At 48.0% G+C, this 26,562-nt stretch overlaps 1 protein-coding gene across 3 annotated transcripts in view; it reads right to left on the reverse strand.

Annotated features, from left to right (window-relative positions):
- The window catches only part of EYA2 (EYA transcriptional coactivator and phosphatase 2), a 266,177-nt gene that overhangs the window by 175,517 nt on the left and 64,098 nt on the right, over positions 1-26,562 (reverse strand). For 2 of the 3 annotated variants that reach the window (XM_023251154.2, XM_023251153.2), the window contains exon 2: positions 5,972-6,090. In XM_023251154.2, coding sequence (XP_023106922.1) covers positions 5,972-6,080 — 109 coding nt within the window. In that variant the 5' untranslated portion in view covers positions 6,081-6,090. Of the gene's footprint in view, positions 1-5,971; positions 6,092-26,562 lie in introns of those variants that run through there. The other variant, XM_023251155.2, reaches the window with a different exon arrangement.

A 26,562-nucleotide genomic window follows, 5' to 3' on the forward strand; every position in this document is an offset into this window, starting at 1 on the left:
GACTTTGATGAAAAAGAATTTGAGAACCACAGAGCTGGCACCTCGCTACTCCGAGTGGCTGGCTGACCAGAAGCATCAGCGTCACCTGGGAGCTTGTCAGAAATGCAGACCCTCAGGCCCGATCAGAATCTGCAAGTTAACAAAGTTCCCAGGTGAGTGTATGCACATTAAAGAGCGAGAGACACAGAGCTAACCTCCACCGAGTGTTTTCTAAGCATCGAGCACTCTGCAAAAGGCTTTAACATAATCGCGCTAAAGCTTTTCTAACCCCTGGCCTGCATACAGGTCACCTCTGTCACATTCCTGCTTTATTTCCTCATAGAAATTACCACCATCTGAAGTCCCATATTTGTGTAAAAATACCTGCCTCTCCCATTAGAACATGAACTCTGGGAAGGGGTCTGTCTCCTTCACCATTATATTCCCATCACCTGCACCAGGCGCTGGCTCACGGCAGGCATTCTGGAACAATTTAACGAACAAATGTGTGCAGCAAACATATCTTCATCATCCAGGTGAGGAGACAGGCTCAGGGAGAACAGGAATTTGGTGACATTCACCCAGGGAGCAAGTGGCAGACCTGGAAGACACATATGGCCCGGCTGAGCCCAAACCCTGTAGGATGTGACGTGCAGGGACCGTGGGGAGATGCAAAAAGGGTCCCTGGAACACAGTGACCTGCAAAGTCCCTGAAGGCAGGCTGCGGGTGGGTCCGGTTCTCTCCCGGGTCGCCAGGGCCTCACGCACAGCAGGTGCACCAAACAAGCTGATGACCACCAGCATCTTCTCTAGAGCAAGAGGGCACGTGACGACAGCCCAGCAGCATTGATTGCAAGAGCAAAAAATTACAAATCACCTCATGTTCACGGACTGGGGACGGCTTAATGAACGGGGTCATTCTTTAGTCAGTGAAGCTAAAAAGAGGTAAATCATGTCTTAACGCGCCTTGAGTGAACAGAGCAAGTTAGAGCAAATCTGTGTTACACGCTAGCTTTTGTGTTCCAGAAGTTTTTCCAGCGATACTGTTAATTCCTACAGTAAAGGTACCTTTGTAAATATATATACATAAACATACACGCCTAAGTCGCATAAATACAATCGGTACAAATGCGAGGGCTTACAAAAAGGTCTCAGCCTGCGCACAAAACGCGGTAACAGTGGTTGGTTCCGGGGAAGGGAGGGGACACCGAGCACGGGGAGATGTGGTCTGATGTTTCGGGTCTTTATGAGGATCGTGTGTTTATGTGGTAGCTGGGGAGTCGGAACTGACGTGTCACGGAAAAACAGAGGAAAAGGAAGGGCTTTAGGCAAGGGGTATGGGGCGTGGGGCCTACGGAGGGGAGCGCCCATTCAGCCGTCCCACCGTCGTGGGGAGCGCTTCACCTTCTGTCCTCACTCGCTGGGCCAGGATTTCTGAAGCACCTGCTAAGTGTCGGTGTCCCACGTGCTCTCAGCAGGGGGAGAAACCCAGACGACGAGGGTGGGCAAGGCCTGCCTTCCGAGAACTGACATTCTAGCCGGGAGCCTGACGAACAACGAGAGAACACGCGTGCGCCTTCGGCAGAGGGTGGGACGCTGGAGACAGGCAGCAGGGCCCAAAACGGGGGTGGGTGGGTGTTCTGTCGGCTCTCCCCTCAAATGCGGCCCAGAATCTGAGCCCTTCTGCCTGCCCCGATCCAAGGCACTGGCACCTCTCACCTGCACTAATGTAACACCTTCTTGGCTGGTCTCTGGGCTCCCATTTGGTCCTGACCCCCTGTTGTTCTCACGTCAGCGTCCTCCTGACCCCCAGTCGGGGGGGGGCTCCTGTCAATATGCGGGTCACAGAGCCCAGCCCCTGCTCCAAACCCTCTCATTGCTCCCGGCTCACTCAGGGTAGAAGCCACAATCCTGTCAGTGGCTCTCAAAGTCAGGGGAGGTCTGAGCTGGCCATCTTTCTTTTCTTTTTTTTTTTTTTAATTTTTTTTTCAACGTTTATTTTTTTGGGACAGAGAGAGACAAAGCATGAACGGGGGAGGGGCAGAGAGAGAGGGAGACACAGAATCGGAAACAGGCTCCAGGCTCCGAGCCATCAGCCCAGAGCCCGACGCGGGGCTCGAACTCACGGACTGCGAGATCGTGACCTGGCTGAAGTCGGACGCTTAACCGACTGCGCCACCCAGGCGTCCCTAGCCATCTTTCTGACCTCGTCTCCCCCACGGCGCCTTGCTCCCTGGGCTCCAGCTGCGCTAGCCTCCTTATTGCCCCTCCGGTGCTCTGGGAACACTGCTGCCCCAGAGCCTTTGCACTTGCTGTTTCCTCTTCCTTCCACGTGGACACGAACGCCTTCCCTCATCTCCTGAAGGTCTTTACTCAGGTGTCACCTTCCCAGGGACGTCCTTACATCCCTGCATTCCTTATCCTCCTTTCCTGCTTCTCCTCCCTGCCCCCGCCCCTGCCCCACAGCGCATATCACTGTCCAACATGCTATGTACTTTGCTTATTTACCGTTTTATCAGCCTCTTGCCTGCCAGACCCCTGGCATAGGCTCCGGGAGGGGAGAGGCTTTTGTGTGCTGACTTTCTAGTGCTTGAAACAATGCCGGCCTGAACAAACACCTGCCGAATGAGGGACTGAACGGTTACATGTGATAGGAAAGACCTCTGTGATGAGAAATGATGGCTGAGAAGATGGTCCTAGAGACAGGGGGAGACCAGGCCGAGGGAACAGCATGTGCAAAGACCCCGAGGGCAGAATCACGCTCCTGAGTTACAGAAAAAGAAACAAGGTCAGGGCTCTGTCCAAGGACTCGGTTCCCCGAGCAAAGGGGACGGGGAGGAGGTGACTTTGAGAGGCTGGCAGGGACAGACAAGGTGATCCTGGTGGCCAAGGGTAAGGAAATTAGACCTTATCCTATACTTTCTAAGAAACACTAAGTCCTGTCTGTGTTTTAACTATTTCATCTTCGTATCACCTCGGGGAGGTCGGTGGAAGAATTACCCCCCTTTAACAGATGAGGCAAATAATCTCCCAGAGGCTGAGTGACGAGACCAGGGACCCACAGATGGCTAGAGGCAGAGCCACGGAGGCAGTGGGAGCCACTGGGGGATTTCTCGGCTCCACATTCGCTCCAGAGTCCCCCTGAATGTAGGCCCCGTGGCTCATGCCCCCCGGGGTCCTCCCTGGATCTGGGTCCCTGCAGTCACTCAGTAATGCCTCTGTCACCGAAAGAAGGGCCCAGGGGGCCGAATCTGGCACTTGAGGCCACAACTAGGGTGGAATCTTCCCTGCGACCTGGGGAGCTCACCGCCCATCTCAGGAGAAGGAAAGGGGTGTGTGTGTGTGTGTGTGTGTGTGTGTGTGTGTGTGTGTGTGTAAGCTGCCCCTGCCGGCCCCTGCCTGCTCTGAGTTTGGGAGCAACCTCCCCCCACCCCAACACTCAGCCTCAAAGCCTTCGCCTCAGCAGCCAGCCTGCTCCATCCAGGGCAGGGCAGAGGGTGCGGACAGCTCCCCGTCACAAAAGAAGGGGAGAGATGGGGTGTCTGCGGGTGCTCCCGCTGTGCAGGGACGATTATCGGAGGCACGAGGACTCTTCAGGGTTTGGCAGAAAGTGATTCTGAAGTTTCCAAGCGGAGACCCCGGGAGCCAGAGTGCCTGAGTCTGATTCCTGGCCCTACCACTAGCTGTGCGTCTCTGGGTTGCTTACTGTATATTTAACCCCCTGTGCCTCAACTTCCACATCTGTAAGATGGGCTCGTAGCCTAATAGGGGTGTCATAATTCAGTGAGAAACAGTATAGTGCACCGATAAGAAGAACAGGCTTTGGAGTCAGACGACCTAGGCTCAAATTTTGGCTGTCGCTGAACTGCGTCAGCTCAATCACGCCATTCGACTCCTCTGTGCCTCAGTTTCCTCATCTGTAACACAAGGTTAATCACGCTACCCCCTTCCTGGGGTTGTGGGGATTCAGTGAGTGAGTACATTCACGTCTAGCACACAGCAAGTGTCAGGTATTTACTCTGCTGGTGACAGGGGAGGAGGAGGAGGGTTAATCTGCCGTTACACTGCGTTCCACAGGGCCTGGCGCAAAGTACGTGCCTCGCAAAAATTAGGGACAGAAGGGAGTGGCAGGGATTCATCTGAGGGACAGCTGCCCCTCAGCTCCCACTAGTGGCAGCCAGGTGGGAATGTGGGCCCAGCACGTCTAAAGTGCTCAGCATCTCAAGGGCAACTAGAGACCCAGGTTTTCAAAAAATATTTTCAGTGTTTATTTATTTTTGAGAGACAGAGACAGAGTGTGAGTGGGGGAGGGGCAGAGAGAGAGGGAGACACAGAATCGGAAGCAGGCTCCAGGCTCCGAGCCGTCAGCCCAGAGCCCGACGCGGGGCTCGGGTTCACGAACTGTAATATCACGACCTGAGCCGAAGTCGGACGCTTAACCGACTGAGCCCCCCCAGGCGCCCCTAGGAATCCAGATTTTTATGTGAACTCTCCTGATTCGTACAAGTTCACTTTTATTTAAAGGACGTTGTACACCAAACAAAGACATACCTGAAGACCAGACGTCGCGAGCTGCCAGTTTGCAGCCGTGGTTTTATAGTCACCGTGGTTATTTGATTCAGAGGAGAATGACCATGGGATAGCAAGTTCAGCCACGGTACCACGCGCCCACGGCCCACGGTGTGCCAGGCGGCAGTAAGCAGGCTAGGAAGTGGGTCGTGATTATGCCCCCATTTGACAGGTAAGAAAACGGAGGCTCAGAAAGGTTAAACAATTTGCCCGAGGCCACCGGTCTGGGGAGCAGTGGGGCTGGGATTCAGCCTTGGATCTTCCTCCCCCGGCAGCCTCCTCCTCCTCCTCCTAGCTTGCCTGGCTCTGAAATGAGGTCCTGGGTCGAACAGTGCCTCTACTCAGAAGAGAATGATTGTCTTCGAACAGGGCTTAATAAATTGTCTCAAACTCTCGAAGAGCACAGTTTACACGGACACTCCAAAGGGCCACGAAGAATGAGGGCGTGTCCTCTAGCATGTGGTTTGGTGGGGGAGCCCAGACCCTCTTGGTGGTTCCTTTAGTTGACTTATCCCAGCTTTGTTACCAGCATGCGAGGGAAATGTCATTGCTCTGGTGATGATAATCATTATTCGTGGAAGCCTGGCGTTGCTTAAAAGCAAATTCCTTGCGATGCTGTATCTGACTAGACGCAAGGCTCTGGTTTCCCACGACAGGATGCAGGATCGATGCCCCCTGAGCTGGCATCATACACAGACAGCGAAGGAGAGTCAGCCCGGGGTCCCGGGACACCGGCGGCAAATCCGAAAGCGGGCCCGACTAAAGGGTTAAGCCCAATGGTTAAACATAATAGCGTAATGCCTTTTGCTAACTCCCAGCTCTCCCAGGAAGGCTGACAGATCCCAAACAGAGCAAACAATAGCTGGAATTGTTCTAGCGAAAACTAGTTCGGCTGCACCATTTGCCAATAATTTTTTAAACAGCTTAACTCTCCTCTGCTTCCTTGACTCCAACCCAACCTGAAAGCCAAAGGCAGACGAGTTCTGGTCCCAGCGTCAAACCTTTGTAAACAAGACGCCTGCCCGGATGCGGGATGGCTGGGGGGCAGGGAGGGACAGCGCTGAGGGACAGACTCCTGAGCTGGAGCCTGGACCCCGCAGGACCCACCCAGGGCCGGGGCCTGTAACACACCCGAAACTGACTATTAGCCGCGGTGGAAGTGTCAGCGTTTCTCGGGACAGGAAGTTCAGAACGCGAACCAGCACGCTCACACCTCTACCGACTAGATGGGAACTGTCAGCAGGGCATGCCAAAGTTTCTTTTGGTCCAGAGGCAACAATCCCAATGGCGGGAGGAGAAACTGTCATCATGACGGTATTTTCGAAAGGATGCGTGTCTAAGGCTGCCAGTCCCTTACTAACTTCCACGGTGGGGCAGGGGGGACCAACACAGGTCCCACCGAAACTCACGCCAGGAGGCCTACCTTCTATGTCACTCAGAGTCCAGACATCGGCGTCGGTGCGGCTAAGCTTCAGTTTACCCGGACAATCGCTGTTTACAGTGAGGCTGGGTGAGATCACCAGATCTAGCATTTCCTTGTACCTGAAAGAAAACAAAGGGAAATATAATTTATTCATTAATTATGCATGCTTACTAATGATTCCTATTTCTCTCCCTAAGAGTATAAATATTAAAGCTGATTACCTAAACCCAGCCGTCTTATAAATTCTACATAATAAAAATTCACTAAACTTTTCATCAAAGGGAAATAAGGAATTAAAATGAAGTGCTTGCTCCCCTCCGGAGAATACACCCACTTGATTAAAACTTTCCCCTCCTTCATACTGTATTTTGCCATTAGAAAAATCACATCCTGGTCTCTTTTAAATGTCATCTGAATGAGGTGGAAAGAGCTAGGGAGCCTTCCCAGCAGAGGAAGGGAGACACGGGCGGAGAGAGAACGTTTGGGTTTGGATTCCCAAAAGCAGAGGCTTGGGGAGAGGAGGAGACTGCAGTTTCGAGACAAAAACGGACACGGTGCTACTTGGACTGGTGGAGGGAGGCACGGAAGGCATCCGTGATACTCACCAAGTCCCTCCGGGCAGGCCAAACTCCACAGCCCCTCATGCTGGTCCCCACCAAGAAAGGAAACACCAGCTCCCGAATTACTCACGACTCTGATCAAATGTTACGGGGGACAGGGAATGCGTGGGACGAATCTCCTGGGTCTTTCGCATTTTTTAATCGAAAACCGGTCAGTACTTGCACCGTATCCCTTCTTATGCCTCCTCGGTTCCTACCCACTGTGGTTAGGAAGTGAGGTTTCCTGTTCGTGTGTGCACAATCCCGTACCTGGCTGTTTTCACAGAGCTCAACAGCAGCCAATAGTATCTGCACTGATTCAAGCTGTCCTCAGAGAGAGGCTGAGTTTGTTGATAGCACATCAGTATCGCGAGGTCATTGTCGGGGAGGATCTGCTATCATCACTTTAACGGAACACAACATACTGACTGGTGGCAAAGTGGCTGTAAACTCAGACTCCGTCGTGGAAAGGTCACGGGTTCCGATTTCAGTTTCGCTCTTCACTGCCTTTAGAAAGTTACCAAACTGGGGCGCCTGAGTGGCGCAGTCGGTTAAGCGTCCGACTTCAGCCAGGTCACGATCTCGCGGTCCGTGAGTTCGAGCCCCGCGTCGGGCTCTGGGCTGATGGCTCGGAGCCTGGAGCCTGTTTCCGATTCTGTGTCTCCCTCTCTCTCTGCCCCTCCCCCGTTCATGCTCTGTCTCTCTCTGTCCCAAAAATAAATAAACGTTGAAAAAAAAATTTAAAAAAAAAAAAAAAAAAAAGAAAGTTACCAAACTGCTCTAAGTCAAAAGCTTTCTCCTCTGGACAAGGGGGTTCTCAAAGTACCTCCCCGAAGAGGTCACGGTGAGTATGAAAAGCTATGGTCCCCGTAAGGAAAGGCCTTAGTAGGTAGTAATCTAAATGTCCATTCAGCCCCAGAGGAAGAGTGATGATGCAGGTAGCGTGTGGTCCGACAGTAGAATGTGATACAGCGGTGAAAAAGACTTAACGCACGACTCCACACAGCACGACGGACAGACCGACGAAGTACTGAGCAAAGAGGCAGAAGGGTACCCAAAATATGGTATTTCTACGAAGTGCAAAATATACAAATCAATACTAGCAGCGTCTGGGGGGCTCGGTCGGTTGAGCGTCCGACTTCGGCTCAGATCGTGATCTCACGGTCCGTGAGTTCGAGCCCTGCGTCGGGCTCGGTGCTGACAGCTCAGAGCCTGGAGCCTGCTTTGGATTCTGTGTCTCCCCCCCTCTCTCTCTGCTTCTCCCCCGATCATGTTCTCTCTCTCTCTCTCTCTCTCTCTCTCTCTCTCTCTCTCTCAAAAATAAATAAACATTAAAAAAAATTAAAAAAAATACAAATCAATACTATATGCCGTTTAGGGATACACACACATGCAATACACAGATAACAGTACGTATGGGATGAAAAACATTTCAGAGAATGAGTAACTCAGGGGATGGCAGGGGGATGCCATTTGGGATGTGGTACCCCGAGGGCCTCCAGTGAGTTCGTAACATTTTGGTTCAGGGCTCGACACAAATTACGGCCCTTCCAAATCCAGCCCATCTTTTCCTGTGGCCCAGGGGGCTAAGAATGGCTGTCACATTTTTAAACGGTTTGAAAACCAATCAAAAGCAGGATAACATTTCATGACCTGTGAAGATTACAGTGTCCGTAAGTAAAGTCTTCTTGGAACCCAGCCCTGCGCGTTGGTTGACTGTACTGTCCAAGGCTATGTTCATGCCGCACCTTCTGAGGACGGCAGGTGTGATAGAGACCCGCAAAGCTGAAAATATTTAAGAACCGGCAGGAAAGGCTGGCCAACCCCGGTTTTAGTTTGTAAGCAGGGGGTTTGGACGTACCACTGCTCTGTGGCTATTACACATCCTCGCGTGCCCGAAACACTTAATAATTATAAAAAAAAAAGAACAAAGCAGCCACTTATCCCAGGACGTGCACATAGGAAGTACTTTATATACACTTTTTAATCCGACAAGAGGATTCCACACAAATAAGCTTCTAGAGTTTGTATCTTTATGTTCGCTGATAAACATCTGCCTGACGGGGAAAGAAGCCGTACTGTGACTTCTGGCCTCAGTCACAGGGCTTGTTTATTTTATTGAGTGCTCCTGTCGTCCTCAGGAGCTCAGAGCAGGAGTATGCTTGGGAGTTCTAACGCTGGGGCAGAGTACTGCCAGCAAAGCTTTCGGCACGTTCACCTTGGACTTTTGCCTCACGTGGTCAAGCCAACATGGAAATCACCTTTATTTCCCCCACAGCACCTGACACAGGATCGTGTTCATTCTGTCACCCTAGTAACATCTGCAGAAGGACGGGAGGGGGACAAAAGATGGAAAGGACTTGGAAGGAGAGAGACCGGGGGGGGGGGCGGAATCTATAATTGAGTGGTTAGTTTCTTCGAACAGATTTTTATTTCATTATTTTATTCTATAAGTTTATTTGTTTATTTAGAGACAGGGACAGCGTGAGTGGGGAGGGGCAGAGAGAGAGGGAGGAGAGAGAGAATCCAAGCAGGCTCTGCACTGTCAGCACCGAGCCTGACGTGGGGTTCCAATTCACGCAACTGTGAGATCGTGACCTGAGCCGAAACCGAGAGTAGGACGCTCAACCGACTGAGCCACCTGGGCGGCCCCTTCAAACAAGATTTTTAAAAATTTCCCATTTAGTCTCATTTTTCCCTCCCACCCGAGACAATGACTCTAATGAATTAAATATGTAAATATGTCTCCTTATAAATGATGCTCTGTGGGGCACCTGGGTGGCTCAGTCGGTTAAGTGTCCAACTTCATCTCCAGTAATGATCTCGCAGTTCATGGGTTCGCGCCCCGGGTCGGGCTCTGTGCTGACAGCTCGGAGCCCGGAGCCTGCTTCGGATTCTGTGTCTCCCTCTCTCTCTGCACCTCCCCCGCTCACGCTCTGTCTCTCTCTGTCTCTCAAAAATGAATAAACATTAAAACATTTCTTTTTATTTAAAATTTTTTTTTCAACGTTTATTTATTTTTGGGACAGAGAGAGACAGAGCATGAACGGCGAGGGGCAGAGAGAGAGAGGGAGACACAGAATCGGAAACAGGCTCCAGGCTCCGAGCCATCAGCCCAGAGCCCGACGCGGGGCTCGAACTCCCGGACCGCGAGATCGTGACCTGGCTGAAGTCGGATGCTCAACTGACTGCGGCACCCAGGCGCCCCTAAAACATTTCTTATCAATGACACCGTATTGTTTTATGTGTGAATTGGGTTTTAATTTACATGGATAGTGCTATGCATGAGATCTCTTCTTGTTTATTGGGCTTTTTCTCTCCAGTCTGCATGGTGATTTTATAATGGGTACCCACTGCTGAATAGTTATCAAGCATAATTATAGTTAGAATTCCATACTGTGTATTCACTCTACTGTATTTACGAATTGCCCTAGTGATAAACATCCAGGAACGTTCGTCTCTCAGCTACCTAGAAATAATGCCGCAACGAACATCTTCGTTAAAAAAGTATATATATACCTAGGGACGCCTGGCTGGCTCAGTCAGAGGAGCACGTGGCCCTTGATCTTGGGGTTGTGAATTTGAGCCCCACGTTGGGTGTTGAGATTACTTAAATAAATAAAAATTTAAAAATATGTATCTAAAACATGTATCCCTATATGTGTTTACACACACACATTCTTAAAACATATATATATATATTTCAAGGATGATATCTGTCATTGGGTGTACTGGTCCTCATAATTTCTGTGCTAATCTAGATTCCCACCAGAAGTGCATCAGTGTTCTAGTTTCATAAATTCTTGCTAACACGGAGCATTGTCCAACTTCCTACTTTTTGTCAAACTAATGGGTGGAAAGCGACAGCACAGTTGTTTGAATTCGTATTTCTATGATTACTAGTGCATTTGAGCACAGAGTTACGTAACTGTGGGACACGTGAGTTTCTGGGAACTGTCTATTCATATGTTTTTTTCTTGCTCACTTTTCTATTGGGTTTTCTTTTCTTTTCTTTCTTTTTTTTTTTTTAAGTTTATTTATTTATTTTGAGAGAGAGAGAGTGACAGAGCCTGAGCAGGAGAGAGGACAGAGAGAGAGAATCCCAAGCAGGCTCCACACTGCCAGTACAGAGCCCGATGCAGGGCTTGGCCCCACAAATTGTAAGATCATGACCTGAGCTGAGATCAAGAGTCGGATGCTAAACCAAATGAGCCACCCAGGTGCCCCTACTGGGTTTTCTTTTTACCTTTTCTTGATGATTTGCTGGAGTGCCTTGTAGAGTCTATGTATTCGTTTATTGCTAGTGTTAGATGCTGTAAATTTCTTTTCTTACCTTTTCATTTGTCTGTTTTCTTTATTTACGGTGTCTTGCAGAACAAAAAATTTATATATTTGCCCAATAATTTATTTTTAGGTGTGGAAATTATTTCCGTAACTCTAGGATATTAAAATGTGTCTACCTTTTAATTTGTCTGCATTTCTATTTTCACTTAGAATTTTAAAAGATGCTTCAATCTTTAATTCATCGGGAATCCTCCTTTTAATATGGTTTAGTCATCCAATCTTAAGTCATCCAAGAATCCTTTATGGGATCAAAGTGATTCACCTCTAGTATCATTGGCTGGCAGAAGTAACTTGTCTTTTGGCGAAGGTCTTACCTTTCAGGGTTTCCACAATTTTTCACGTACAATGTTTAGCACTTAATAAAAATTATCAGCCACGCAAGGAGACGAGACAAAATGATCAGGAACCAAGACAAAAAACAAACCCACAATAAGATTCAGATATTGGAGCTGTCAAACTTGGGACTCCCTGACCACCTCGATAATATGATCAAGAAAAAAGGTTTAAATGGAGAATGCTACTTTAGATCAAGTATTTTTAAAAATCCAAATGAAAATTTGAAAACCAAAAAGTACAGTAATTGAAATTCAGAGCTCAATACACCAGCTGAACAACAGATTTGATGTAGCGAAAGAAAAGATTAATGGACTGGAAGACAAGTCAGTACATAAATCTCAGAAAGAAAAATAGATATAAAAGAAACATGGGACGTGGAGAAAAGGTCTAACATACATGTAATAGGCGCCACAGAACGATAGAAGACAGAGAACAAATCAGAAACAATATTTAACAAGAAACTGACAGAAAACCTTTCAAGACTGATAAAGACATCAAGCCAATGCCATCAAGAAGTTCTGCAAATCCGAAGTAAAATAAACACAGAGGAAAACACTCCAGGCGTATCACAGTCAAACTGTACACATGTGAGAATACATTCTCTTAAAAGCAGACAGAGAGTGAATAAAAGACAAATGATCTTTAAAGAAGGAATTGCAAGACTTCTCTGCAAGTAGGATGGGAACCAAAAAAACAATGGAGGTTCGTCTGCTGATGCAGAATTCTAGGCCAGCAGGAAAGCCTTCAAAACTGAAGACAAAAACTAAACAAACCCAAAATAAGATTATTTGCCACGAGTGGATGTGCAATGAATGGTCTGGAAGCATGAAAATTCAGCAAAGGGTGGAGAACAACACAAAAGGATAAATACGTAAGTTAGAGGGGGATAAATGAAGTTTATATGTTCTAAGGACATTGCGTTTTTCTACAAGCGGTACAAGCACTAATTTATAGTAAACGTTAAGATTTACAAAGGATGCATGTTACAATCTTTAGGGTAACTGCTCAGAATAATAATAAAAAATGTATACCAACAAGCTAATAGAGGAAAAATGGACTAATAAAAATACTTAACCCAAAAGAAAGGAAGAAAGTACAGAAAAAGAAACAAAGAAGAGAAGGGATAGAAAAAAAAAAGAGATCTAAACTCCAATTTATCAGTAATTAAATACTTAATGTCCATTTCACTTACAGAATAAATACTCCCACTAAAAGACAAATATTACAAGACTGGATTATAGAACTGACTACCAGCTTTGGGGCACTGGGGTGGCTCAGCTGGTTAAACACCCGACTCTTTTTTAAAAATTTTTTTTAATGTTTATTTATTTTTGAGACAGAGAGAGACAGAGCATGAACGGGGGAGGGGCAGAGAGAGAGGGAGACACAGAATTGGAAGCAGGCTCCAAGCTCTGAGTCATCAGCCCAGAGCCCGACGCGGGGCTCGAACTCATGGACCACGAGATCATGACCTGAGCTGAAGTCGGACGCTTAACCGACTGAGCCACCCAGGTGCCCCAGAGCCACCCAGGCGCCCCCCGACTCTTGATTTCAGCTCTGGTTATGATTTCATGGTTCATGGGATCAAGCCCTCTGTCAGGCTCTGGGCTGAGAACACAGAGCCTGCTTGGGATTCTCTCTCTCCCTCTCTCTCTGCCCCTCCCCTGCTTGCGTGCACATGCATGCATGGGCTCTCTCTCTTTCTCTCTCTCAAAATAAATAACTAAACATTAAAAAAATGAACTACAGGCTTATTACAAGATACCCATTTTAAATATAAAAACACACAAAGACTCAGAGCAAAGAACTGTAAAAATTCACAGGAGGCAAACACCAGATAAAAGAAAGCTGACATAGTTTCAAATAGACTTGCAAATAAAAACCATTACTACAGATTTAGAGGAACATACTGTAACGATAAAAGAATGAAGATATAACAATCAGGAAGTTTGCCTTTCCCAAAACGAATTTGCATGGTATCGACTCCAAAAGGGAATAAAGAGTCTAGGTCTCGGTTGGGTAATTTAAGATCTAAACTTCAAACTTACCTATAGCAATTCAAACACGTCCTCCTTTGGAGGAAAATAAATAAATATCACTAACAAACCCAAAGTAATAGGAGTACCAGTGCTCACAAAGAAAACAGAACCCTGATTTGGGAACCTGACAAGTATTCTTTCGTGCTGCCAGCGAGAGCTTAATGGGTACTGCGACTTTACAGAAGCAAACAATTAACCACAAGTATAGCAGTTATGAGCAGTGCAGTGAAAAACACGCTTTCAAAAATTCTAATCCCCAAGCTCCTATCCCATGGAAGGCAGTCTTCCCCATCACTTTCCCATTTACCTCCTGGAATTCTATCAGTCATCCTGGGAGACAGAACTGTCCGCCCCCTACTTCCCAACAGGACAACTAAACATAGATTCAGGTCTGAGCACAGCATAAAACACCAAGGAAACATGATCAGTCCTGTTGGGTGAACTTACCCTGTTCTGCCATTAGAAGCTTTTAAAATTTCAGCACATGGTGAGTTTTGGATTTGGGTTTTATGGGTCATATTGTTTTATTATTGAATTACATGCGAACGGGGGCGCCTGGGTGGCTCAGTCGGTTGAGCGGCTGTCTTCGGCTCAGGTCACAATCTCGCGGTTCATGGGTTCGAGCCCCGCATTGGGCTCTGTGCTGACAGCTCGGAGCCTTGGAGCCTGCTTTGGATTCTGTGTCTCCCTCTCTCCCTGCCCCTCCCCCGTGCATGCTCGGTCTCTCTCAAAAATAAATTTTAAAAAAAGAAAACAAGAATTACGTGGGGGCAGCAGAGGCGGGAGGCTGATCTCTTTTTGGTGTTTTGAGGCCTCTGAAGCTCTTAGCCTGGCCCTGATTGTACTGTTCATTTTACACATTATAGTGCTCAGATAACAGAAATGAAAATAATTAACACTTGAAAAGCATTTAGTCCGGGGCCAAGAGCTCTTTGCCTATATCGCCTCATTTAATCCTATGAGGTGGGCAGAGATGAAGAGACAGGTTCAGAGAGTGACCTGCTAGAACCAGGATTCACAACCAGGGGGGCTGGCCCTGGGGTCTGTGCATTTTCTTTTAATTAATTAATTACTGGAGTACAGTTTACGTACAATGCCGTATTGGTTTCAGGTACACAACATAGTGATTTGACAATTCTACATGTTACTCAGCGCTCCCGAGGACAAGTGTGGTCACCGTCTGTCACCATACGATATTACAATATTATGGAGTATATTTCCTATTCTTTACTTTTCATCCCCGTGACTTATTTCTGTTACAACTGCAAGTGTGCATCTCTTAATCCCCTTTACCTATTTTGCCCAGCCCCCCACCCACCTCCCCTCTGGCAGCCACATTTGTTCCCTGTATTTAAGATCTGTTTGTTTTGTTTTTTAGATTTTATGTGTACGTGAAATCAGACGTTATTGGTCTTTCTCTGTCCAAGTTATTTCCCTTAACGTAATACCCTCTAGGTCCATCCACGGCAAGAATGGCAACATTGAATTCTTTTTTATGGTTGGGTGATACTCTATTGTGTATCTATTTCACATCTTCTTTATCCGTTCATCTGGTGTGAGGTGATATCTAACTGAATCTGAAGCACTGGGTGGTATGAATACTTCAACAATATTAATTCTTCCAGTCCATGAGTATGGTATATCTTTCCATTGTGTCATCGTTAATTTCTTTCATCAACGTCTTATAGTCTTCAGAGTATAGGTCTTTCACCTCCTTTGCTAAATTTATTCCTAGGTATTTTATTCTTTTGGTGCAACTGTAAATGGGACTGTTTTTAAATTTTTTCTTTCTGCTACTTTGTTGTTCGTGTATAGAAACACAGCAGGTTTCTGCATATCAATTTTGTATCCTGCAACTTTACTGAATTCGTTGATGAGTTCTAATAGCTTTTTGGTGGGCTCTCATGGTTTTCTTCATGTACACTCTCGTGTCAACTGCAAAAGTAAAGTTTTACTTCTTTCTTCCAATTTGGACGCTTTTTAGTTCTTTTTCTTGTCTGACGGCTATGGCTACGATTTCCAGTACAAAGCTGAATCAAAGTGGTGGTCGTGGACATCCTTGTCTTGTTCCTGATCTTAGAGGAAAAGCTTTCAGTTTTTCACCACTGAACAAGATGTTAGCTGTGGGTTTTTCAATAAAGGCTGTGGTCTTTATTATGTTGAGGTATGTTCCCTCTAAACCTACTCTGTTCAGAGTTTTGATCACGAGCAGATGTTGAATTTTGCCAAATGCTTTTCTTCTGCATCTACTGAGATGATTATATAGTTTTTATCCTTCTGTTTGTTAGTGTGACATCTCACATTGATTGATTTGTGAATATTGAACCCTTGCATCCCTAGATTAAATCCTGCTTGATTGTGACGAATGATATTCCTGAGTTTAAGTTGCCAATATTTTGTTGAGGATTTCTGCATCCATGTTCAACGAGGGACAGTTAAACTACAAGTAAAACTGGGTCAAAAACTGAACCCAAGGCCCAACCAACTCCAATATCTACAAAGTCACCTGGTCAGAGCTCTGGTTCTGTCATCGGCTACAGGGGTTCGAATCCCAGCTATGTGTCGTACCAGCTGTATGACCTTGGGCAAGTTATTTAACTTCTCTGAGCCTCATCCACAAGTATGGAGAAAATAATAGCACCTTCCCTGGCAGGTTACGTGCAGATTAAGTTAGAGAAGGCATCCACCCAGACAAAAGACACAGTTAGTTTCCTTCCAGGGAGATACCAGGAACTGTCATGAGGGTCATCTCGAAACCACTGATTCGAAACCATCTGATTGATGGGCAGAGTTGAATTCTCTTGCAGTTTGTGGGGAGGCTTCCCTCACATTCTCCCCCTTCTCCCCTGCTCACGATGACCTGAAACAGGAGACCAGCTTATTCTCCTTGCAGGGGAGGGAAGAGAGAAATCAGACAGCCTTCACACAGCCCGGGGGAGGAGAAAGACTTAGCTTCTCTTTCGTGAAGGCAGGAGAAGGAAGCAAAGGCATGGGATTCATTTAAAAAAAAATCCGCCCCCCCCCCCCACCTTTGCACTGTTGCAAAACCCCGATACCCCTGCTGCTTCGGAGCCAGGCCAAGAGGAGCAGGAAGAAAGAGGCATTCAAAAGCCCCCGCCCTCTGGCCTTCTCTGTGGCCTGCTGCTGCCAGCGGCTTGCCCCATTTGTTACCCTTGTCACCACCCCTGTCCCTGGGGACTGAGAAGCACTGGGGGAGCACGGGGCTGCTGGAAGGGCCCAAGAGATGACAGCTGGAGGGTGGGGGGTAGGGGCGACTTCAAAGGCTGTGAGGGATCAAAAGCAGATGGGGGGCCCCGGGCGGGTGGGTGGCTCACCTTTCCGCCCCCCCCCACCCCCGAGTGCCCCGACTACCTTGGCTGAGAACAGTGGACCTGCCTGCTGGCTGGAGAGGACAGATGGCCAGTCGGCCAAGGGGACTTCAGAGAGGGCCGATCCCCAGCATCTTTCAAGGGCTTAGAAATCCCAACCTGCCGACAGCAATCACAGGCTTCTGGATAGACAACAGCTGTGGCCCAAACCTGGCTGTTTCTGGAGGTCTCCACCGCCATTTGATTTCATTCCGAATCCATGTGCTGGTCGCCCACGCGGCTCTGCCCCAGTCTCCCCCATCTGGGGGGCCGGGGGAGGGCTGTCCCCGCTCCTCACTCTCCTTGAGCCCTCACATCCAAGGTTCCACCTTGGAAACATCCATGGAACGCACGGACTGCTCTCCGCCTCCACAGGCATCGCCGGCCCCAAGCCACCACCGTCTCTGCCCTGGACAGCCACCACCCCCTCCGGGCCCGTCTCCCTGAGACCACCCTGGCCTCCCTCCAGTTTGTCCTCTGGGCAGCGGCCTCAGGGGGCTTCCGACAACACAAATCTGAATCTGCCTCCCCCACCACACCCTTGCTCACAACTTCTGGCTGTTTTCAGAATGTGGCCGATTTCTGAACACAGCCTTGATCCGGCTTCCCGGTGAGGGAGGTCTCCTTCCAGCACACTGGCCTTTCTCTCCCTCCACGCTCCCTCCTGTCACAAGGCCTTAGCACAGGCTGTTCTCTCCGCCCGGAACACCATTCCCTCTCGCTCGCCCTTCAGAGGTCTCAGCTACCATGATCCCTGGAGGCTCCCTCGGGAGGACCCAGGCCCTGTGGCAGCCTCCACAGGCCCGTGTCCCTCCCTACACATCAGTCATCCAATTTTGGGGTGGGTGCTGGGCTGTTACTTAACTTCCATCCGTCTTCCTTACCAGCCTGTGTACTCACTCCCAGACGGCAAGGATTTTGTGTATTTTATCCACCATTACGTTCCCCAAATCCCCAGCAGGTCCTGGCCTTTGACAGCTGTTTAATAAACATTTCTAGTAGCGTGAACGAACTGCTGTATGAATAACTGTGTTCATCCAACCAGTATTAACTGAGTGGTTACTATTTGTGCCCAACACTGCCGGTCACTGCCACTGTCACTCCCCTGGACGCTGCCCTCATTTACGTTACCCGCCGGGCCCCTCTAGGCACTGAGTTTGAGACTCTGGGTTTACTCCTCTTTTCAGCATTGGGCCTACATCCAGCAGGACGTGGTCAGAAGCACACGGGACGCTGGACGCTACCGCCCCCTAGTCCCTCCCAGAAGGGAGAAGCGGCCCCAAAGCTCCTGTCCCAACGACACAAGGTGTTTGTGAACTCCACTTCTCAGGCTGTTAAGCTCCGCCCGGCTGTCATGCCCTTGGCGGTCCTGCTTGCCCCAGCTTCACTGAGCTACAACGAACCTACCGTATACGTTAAAGGTATACAACGAGATGATCTGATACATGCACTGCACACGATTCTGGCGGTGCTGCTTTGAGATTCAAAAGCAGGAGGAGAAAGTGGAACTATCCAGAGCCGTAGCATGGAAGAGGAGCCGGGGCAGGGCGGGAGCGGCGGGGTCCTGGCATTTTGACCCGGTGGGTCGTGTGGCAATAGCACGTCTTCTTTCTTTGGGGGAACTGCCTGCCTCTTCCGGACTCTCCATGGGGCTTGGGTGGGGATGATCCTACTAATAGGCCTCGAGCCTGGCAATTAGCATCTCCTACCCCTCAGCCTACAGTGACTGGCTCAGGGATGTTGGTCACATGAGCCAGTGGGGCCAATGAGAGGCCCAGGATGGGCTTCTGGAGAAGAGATGCTCCTTCCCACTGGACATGAGCCTTGGGAGGTGTCTACCTACAGCCGGTGGCAGTGCGGGTCCACAAACGACCTTTGAGTAGCACAGCCTGAGAAGACTGACCCCCATTCTGGGACACGCGCATCACATCCTCAGTGTTCCGTGTGAGAGGCAGAATAGGAATAAACTGTAGGTTTCGTCGGTGAAATTTGGGAGCTGCTGTCTCTGTGGCCAACTTCAACATCCATGGGGGAAGACCCCATGTGCTACCCTGGTGAGGGGACAACCCCCTCTTCCTGTCCACGTCTCCATCTCCCAGCCTGTCTTCCTTATACTGGGGAAGGTGTCACTTAAGAAAAGTTGTGGGGGCAAGGGTGAGGAGACCTAGGGAACCTTCTCCCCAAACAAGGCACTGTCAGTCTCCTTTGCAAAGTCTAGAGAGAAGGCAGATGAAGGAGGGCACAGTGGATGCTACATTCACTCACTGATTCTTTCTTTCACGGAGTCAGGCTGTCAATCATTCAGACCCAACAACTGACTAGACTGCACATCAAAAAAGAAAGGTGACTACTCATTCGGTAATTGATCTCACGTTGTTGTTGGTGGTGGTTTTTTTTGGAAGGCCAGGAACTGTTCTAGGCACTGGGGATCCAGTGTTGAATCATACAAGTTCCCTGCTCCCACGGAGTCGACATTCTAGAGTGGGCTCTGCATCCCGTCTCAGGTGGAACTCATCAATGGGTGGCCCCGGATGGCTAGCATATGGATAGCATAGTTGCGGAGATGGGTCTCCTCTTGCTGAGAAAGTAACTGTATTACCTTCTCTTTCATACGATAAAAATTTAACTACCCAGGTAATATCTCAAAACATTTGTCAATACATTTTTATTTTTTTTTATTAAAAACAATTTTTTAACGTTTATTTATTCTTGAGACAGAGAGAGACAGAGCATGAACAGGGGAGGGTCAAAGAGAGGGAGACACAGAATCTGAAACAGGCTCCAGGCTCTGAGTGGTCAGCACAGAGCCCGACGCGGGGCTCGAACCCATGGACCGCGAAATCATGACCTGAGCCAAAGTCGGCCGCTTACCCGCCTGAGCCACCCAGGTGCCCCTGTCAATACATTTTAAAATTTCAGGTAAAATTAAAATTGCCTTTGGCCATGATCTCCCACCAAGACTATCCTCTTGTTGTAGTCATAAACACACACAAACACCCACACCCGCGTATATCCTTAAAAACGCACAGTACTGTTTTGTCAATGCCACAGATCTGTGCATCCTGTTCCAGGACTCACTTTACTCTAATAACAAAATAGCTTGATGTCCATTCAATGTCACAACGCAGAGATCTAACCTATTCTTTTTAACTGCAGCATACGATTCCCAGACAGGCCTACACCACGGTTATTCTGGCCAGAGTCCCCAGGTTTCCTGAGTTTTGTGATTGTGACTAAATGCCACGCTGCCTGGGACAGGCCTTCCTGGGGACACGTGCATGTAGTTCTCTGGGAGTGATACCCCGAAGCAAAACTGCTGAGTCTACCTTGAAAACTGTAAGGGACATCTGCAAACCGCCCCTCGGAGGGGCTGATCTAGTTCATGTTCCCAATGGCCACGTCTCATTTTCACACCTTGCAGGGTTTCTACTCCCTGATCTAAAAGCTTTTTGCCCACAACTCTCCTGGGAAGACATCAGCCGTTTCACAAACGTGTCCGGCCAGCACCATCGTCCAGCCAAGCAGGTGAAGTTCTAGGGACCCGTGTGTCAGAAAGGAAAACCAGCCTGGGTCTGGAATCTCAGTCCCAGGAAATGCTCTCACTCATGCTCGATCAAGTCTCAATCTTTTGAACGCGGTGCAGAATAAAAATGGGTGATGGGATAGTTTTACTGTGCTTCCCTCATTCCTGACAGCGTGTGAAAACAAGGGGCCATTGTTTTGGGAATTGGTTTTTTGGTTTTTTTTGTTTTTTGTTTTGTTTTTTTTTTTAGCTTTTTATTTTGAGATCATTATAGATTTACAAGAAGTTGCCAAAAATAGTACAGAGAGGTCCCGGGTACCCTTCACTCAATCTTCCCCAAGTGATTACATCTTACATAACTATTAGTACAATATCACATATAGGAAATTGACATTGGTGCTGTGTGTGTGTGTGTGTGCGCACCTCGGTGTCACTTTCTCACACATGTAGATGCACGTAGCCACCACAGCAACAAAGACAGTGGCCTATTCCATCACCACAAAGATCTCAACTTGTGCCTTCACAGGCATGCCTGCCCCCATCTCCCATCTGCCCCCTACCCCCGGCAACCACTAATCCGTTTTCCATCTCTGAAATGTCCTTTTGAGAATGTTATAAATGGAAGCATACGTTGTATGACTTCTTGAGATTGGCTTTTTGGTTTGCTTGTGTGTTAACATGACTCAAGTTCAGATGACTGCGTTTTATAACGCGTTTTCCAATATTTACTAGGCCCACAAGGGACAACCTTCAAAAAAGCACCCAATGTGCGGTGACAGACGGAGACAGGACCACACACGTTCTGCAGATTTGGGGTTGGGTTCAGCAAAGCCCTCGAGCAAAATGCAAAACTTTATAGAATATTTCTCATGCGGAGCCATAAAAAAAAAAAAAAAAAAAGCCCCAACCCACAACCAACAAAACAAGGCACAGAGTAAAATACCATAGACTCTCACTGTAAGAGAAGGCCTGCCCTTGCCAGTGACGGCTGGAGAATGTCAAGTACCTGGAGGCCACAGGGAGCCCCGGGGCCCCCCACCGAGAGCCAGGCAGCAGGCGAGGGGCAGAATTCTCTCAGCTGCGAAGACATTTTGCTTTGAGGGTACGGTCCTTGCCCCCTCATTAGATACCACACCGCTGTTCCTCTCCCTCTGTTCACCCAGTCACAGGACATCGCAATGTAGGACCCACTATAGAGCTTGCACAGACTCCTTTTGCTCTACAGAGGAGGGCGTTTTAATTTGAGTGAAGGGGATGGGGCGCCCAGGGGACTCGGTCGGTTGAGCGTCCGACTGCGGCTCAGGTCGTGATCTCGCCGTTCGTGGGTTCGAGCCCCGCATCGGGCTCTGTGCCGACAGCTGGGAGCCCGGAGCCTGCTTCCGATTCTGTGTCTCCCTCTCTCTCAGCCCCTCCCCTGCTCACGTTCTGTGTCTCTCTCTCTCAAAAATAAATAAACATTAACAGAAACGTAAAAACACTGGAGAAAGGATAAGAGACACTGAATACTAGGAACCGAATGTTAGAATATCTTCATTCTACCCAAATCTTTATTTGTGCCCCCATGAAGCTGAAATGTAGTAACAGTTCACATGCTTTCTAAAAGCCAGGCACTGTTTTGAGTGCTTTTTGTGTTTGAGCTCCCTTAACTTCCCCAATAACCCTGGTGAGATTGGCTGAACGAAGATCCCATTTCATAGATGAGAAGAGCAAAAACAGACGTTTAAGTCACTTGCCTGAAATCAACTGTAAGAGGCGGCGACAGACTTAAAACCAGGAAGTCTGACTCTGAATGTTCTGTTCTCCTGCCGTCTGCCACGGACAGCAGCAGATGTCTTAACATTAATCTTTCCTAATGACTGATCTCTAATTACATCGTCACCCTGAAAGGCAATGGGCTGTGCACTGATTTATACGTTTTTTTTAACGTTTTTCTTCTCGTTTTGAGGTTGGCTCAATTTTATGCAATTTCATAGAGTGAGGTTTCTTTTCTCCTTTTTTGGTGAGATGGTTTCATGGTGAGGGTGAGGCGGCTTTTTTTTTTTTTTTTTTAATGAAAAATCTCAAACATATGCAAAAGCAGACAGAATAGTAAAATAAATCACTGAGCACCTATCAGATTCAACAATTTTCGAGATTCTACCACACGTGTCTCTTCTAAGGTTTTGGATTTGTTTATTTTTCTCTTCGGTGACACCGTGAAAGCAAATTTGAACTTGAAGCCTCTTCTCTCTGCCATACTTCGTTAAAGCATTTGGACACTCTCTATGATCACATCTAACAAAATGCACAATAATTCTTTGTGCCCTCTTGAACGCAGTTCGTACCCAATCTCCCCAGTGGTCCCCAAATGCCCTTTTAAGGCCGGTTTACAAGATCTGCGATCTAGGGTGGCGGGATAGGCGAACTAGGTCAAGGGGAGTCCAAGACACAAACTTCGGTTATAACATAAATGAGTCACGGAGATGAAAAGGATAGCACTTCTACCGACACGTTGGAAACGCTAGGTTAGTTGTCTTGGAGAGTATCTCACGTTCTGGAGTTTTCTGTTTGCTTCCTCATGGTGCTGTTCACCTCTTTCTCTTTCGACCACATTTTCCACAGGTTCTCTTTAACAGAGGATTAGGTTCACGTTAACGAGGGAGCAGTAATGCTTCAGAGGGGTGCTGAATTCTCCCCGCGGCATCACACCGGAAGGGCAGGAGGTCGAGGGTCTCCTTCTACTAACACTAAGAGAGGCCAGCGGGCCTGCCTCTGTCATCACGAAGTTCCCCACAAACCTCTGATCTAATGGTTTCATCCAATAATGCTCGTGGCCGGATCAATGATTTCATTAGAGGTTTAGACATGTTTAAAAATGTATTTTTTAAAGAGAAGAAAGAAGAACATTACGATAATGTTACTAGATTTGTTTAGCGTCTTTGTTCTTGCAAGTGGCCGTCACAAACCTTTCTTCACTGCTCTCCCCCAACCAGCCCATGAGGTGGGTGAAGCCAGCGGGAACCTGGAACAGCAGTGGCAAAGCAGGCTGTTGTCCAGGTGCTTGGGTTCGAATCCCGGCTCTGCTGGTGGTCTGGGATCCTGCTTGGTTTCCCGGCCTCAATTTTCTCGTCTGTCAAATGGGGGTACAAATGGTCCCCACTGCTTAGGGTTTTTTGAGGATGAATGACTTTCTACTTGTGAAGCTCTCAGAACAGAAGAGGAAACCGAGTGAACTCTTTTTTTTTTTTCCAACTTTTTTTTTTTATTTTTTTTTTATTTTTGGGACAGAGAGAGACAGAGCATGAACGGGGGAGGGGCAAGAGAGAGAGGGAGACACAGAATCGGAGACAGGCCCCAGGCTCCAAGCCATCAGCCCAGAGCCTGACGCGGGGCTCGAACTCACGGACCGCGAGATTGTGACCTGGCTGAAGTCGGACGCTTAACCGACTGCGCCACCCAGGCGCCCCAAAACCGAGTGAACTCTTATCTCCACCCTTACCCGCGAGGACGGCGTCAACAAATTAAATAAATGGCCTCAGTCCCACAGCTAATGACAGTCACAAGGCATAAATCTCGTTCCGCCACATTACACGGTCTCCATGGGCCGTTTTCCCACATTTTGAAAATAATTGCCAATAATTAGGAAAACACCTTTCGGCCATAATGGCTCAGAGAGCTACCTACACGGCTAACCCGAGGCCCCACACCTTGTGGGCCCATGTCACCCCTCCCAGTGCACCTTCTGGAAGTTCTGCCCTGACTCCGTCCTGCAGGGACGCTCCCCCTTTTGCTAATACTCAGACCTAGCGGGTTGGTTCCCACTTCATGGCTTTGCACGTGCTGTTCCTTCTGCCACAGATGCTCTTCCCCACATCTCTTCCTGACTCGTTTCCTCACTTCATTTCGGTGTTTTCTCTCTCAAGTGTTGCCTCCTCAGAGAGGCTCTCCCTGATCACACTATCAAATTCATTCCTTCATCTTTCCAACCTCTCCACCCCCCCCCCCCACCTTCTATCCTCTGACCCTGCTGTATTTGTCTTTATAATTCTGATCACTCTCTTAAAACACGCTGTGTATGTATTTGTTCACCTTCTCAGGGAGGGGGACTTTGCCTTCTTCGCTGCCGCATCCTTAGCATTTTGGCACAGTAATCGCTGTGGGCACTAAGCAGTCAGCAATAAGGAACAGTGAAATGAATACTCATTAAGTGCCCTCCAGCCTCACAGCGTCCTACGCAAGGACCGTGCGTGCGTCATTTAGCACCAGCATTTCTTATAAGGAATTCTTTTTACAAAAGAAAAAGGAATATATGTTCACGGTAAAAGAGCTGAATAGACTTATAATATAGAAAGACAGAGGGGCGCCTGGGTGGCTCAGTAAGTGGAGCGTCTGACTCCTGATTTCCACTGAGGTCACGATCCCAGGGTTGTGGGATCGAGCCCTGCGTTGGGCTCCACGCTTAGCACAGAGCCTGCTTAAAATTCTCTTTCTCTCTCCCACTGCCCCTCTCCCCCGTTCATGCTCTCTCTCTTTAAAAAAAAAAAGAGGGGCGCCTGGGTGGCGCAGTCGGTTAAGCGTCCGACTTCAGCCAGGTCACGATCTCGCGGTCCGTGAGTTCGAGCCCCGCGTCGGGCTCTGGGCTGATGGCTCGGAGCCTGGAGCCTGTTTCCGATTCTGTGTCTCCCTCTCTCTCTGCCCCTCCCCCGTTCATGCTCTGTCTCTCTCTGTCCCACAAATAATTAAACGTTGAAAAAAAAATTAAAAAATAAATAAATAAATAAAAATACACCATGGAGAGGCATCTTGGTGGCTCAGTCGGTTGAGCGTCCGGCTCTTGGTTTTGGCTCGGGTCATGGGATCGAGCCCCATGTCAGGCTCTGCACTGAGCATGGGACCTGCTTAAGATTTTCTCTTTCTCTCTCTCTCTTTCTCTCTCCCTCTGCCCCTCTCCCCTGCTCGCACTGTCTCTTTCTCTCTCTCCCTAAAATAAAAAAATAATCATAAGAAAATAAAAAGATACACCATGGACAACTTTCCAATCAGTACACATAAAGCCACCTAATTCTTTTTAACATCGGTACAGCATTCCATGGAAATAATGTACCAAAGTTTATTTAACCATTTCCCAAGTGATGGACATTCGGGTTACTTACAGATTTCGTTTTTGTTGTTTTGTTTTGTTTTGTGATTTGAACCAATGGTGCAACGAACATCTGTCTCAGGATTTCTCAGCTTTGGCATTCTTGAGATTTGGGGGCTGGATGCTTCTTTTCTGTGCGGGGCTGCCCTGTGGATTGGGGGCTGGTTCACAGCATCCCTGGCCCCTCTCCTCACTAGGTAACAGTAGCATACCTCTCCCCAGCTGTAACAAGTTAAAATGTCCTCATTGTCAAGTGTCCCCTGGGGTCAGAACCGCCGTGGTCAAGGACCTCTCCTCTAAAGACTTACATACACACTTACACAAGCAGAAGGTTGATTTCTACAGTGGGGGCCAGTAAAGAAATGGAAACCAAACAGTTTTCAAAATGGTGGCCCTCGAGAAAGCTATCAGCTGACACCCACTCCGGGTGGGAGTAAGTACTTTAGCTGAGTTTCGGCCAAGCTCACCGTGACAATCTGAGAACTGGCTCTTCACAGAGAACTGCAGTTGGTGCCTGCAAATTTATCATGTCAACCTAAGACCCCTCGAGTTGATCTGTTTTTTAACATCGTGCCTTAAATCAGCAAATCTGATGGAAGAACATGAGACACATTTTATAAAACTAGCTTAGAGATGGGAACAGTATCCTAACTTTTATGGACCAACATCCAATCAGCTGTAGGGTTAAGTTTCAGGGAACAGGTATGAGTCTCCTCATCTCCTTCTCTCTTGCGCTTAATAATAAATTGGATTATAATGGAGCTTGTACAAAAAAGGGGGAGGGACTTCCAAGTTCTAATTGAAGCCGGAACTCAACAGGCTTAAGCACACACCCTCTGCTGAGATCTACCTACGGCCAGATTTAATATCCAGCCAGAACCTTCTGGGAAAAATATTAAGCCTTACAAGGGCGCGTCGCGGGGCTAACACAGACCAAGGGGATTACTAAAACAGGTTCGAGGCTCCGAGTTAGGCTGGCCCAGCTGACAGAAGTGCTAAAGAATCCTCAGGATCTGTAATTTCTGGTGTTTGTAAAAACACAGTCATAGCACAAATAAAGTAAAAAAAAAAAAAACAAAACCCACACAACCCAGTAAAAAAACAAAACAAAAAAAAGTAAAAAAAAATAGTAGAAACAAATACAAAGAGAAGAAAGAATGAGAGAAACCTTCAGAGAGAACTAAAAAGTATTTTACAGAGATTCACAAGACTTATTCATTCACTAAGCACTATGAGGAGCACCTACTACGTGCCAGGTATGCA

This window comes from Felis catus, chromosome A3, assembly GCF_018350175.1.
Source record: "Felis catus isolate Fca126 chromosome A3, F.catus_Fca126_mat1.0, whole genome shotgun sequence".
NCBI lineage: Eukaryota > Metazoa > Chordata > Mammalia > Carnivora > Felidae > Felis > Felis catus.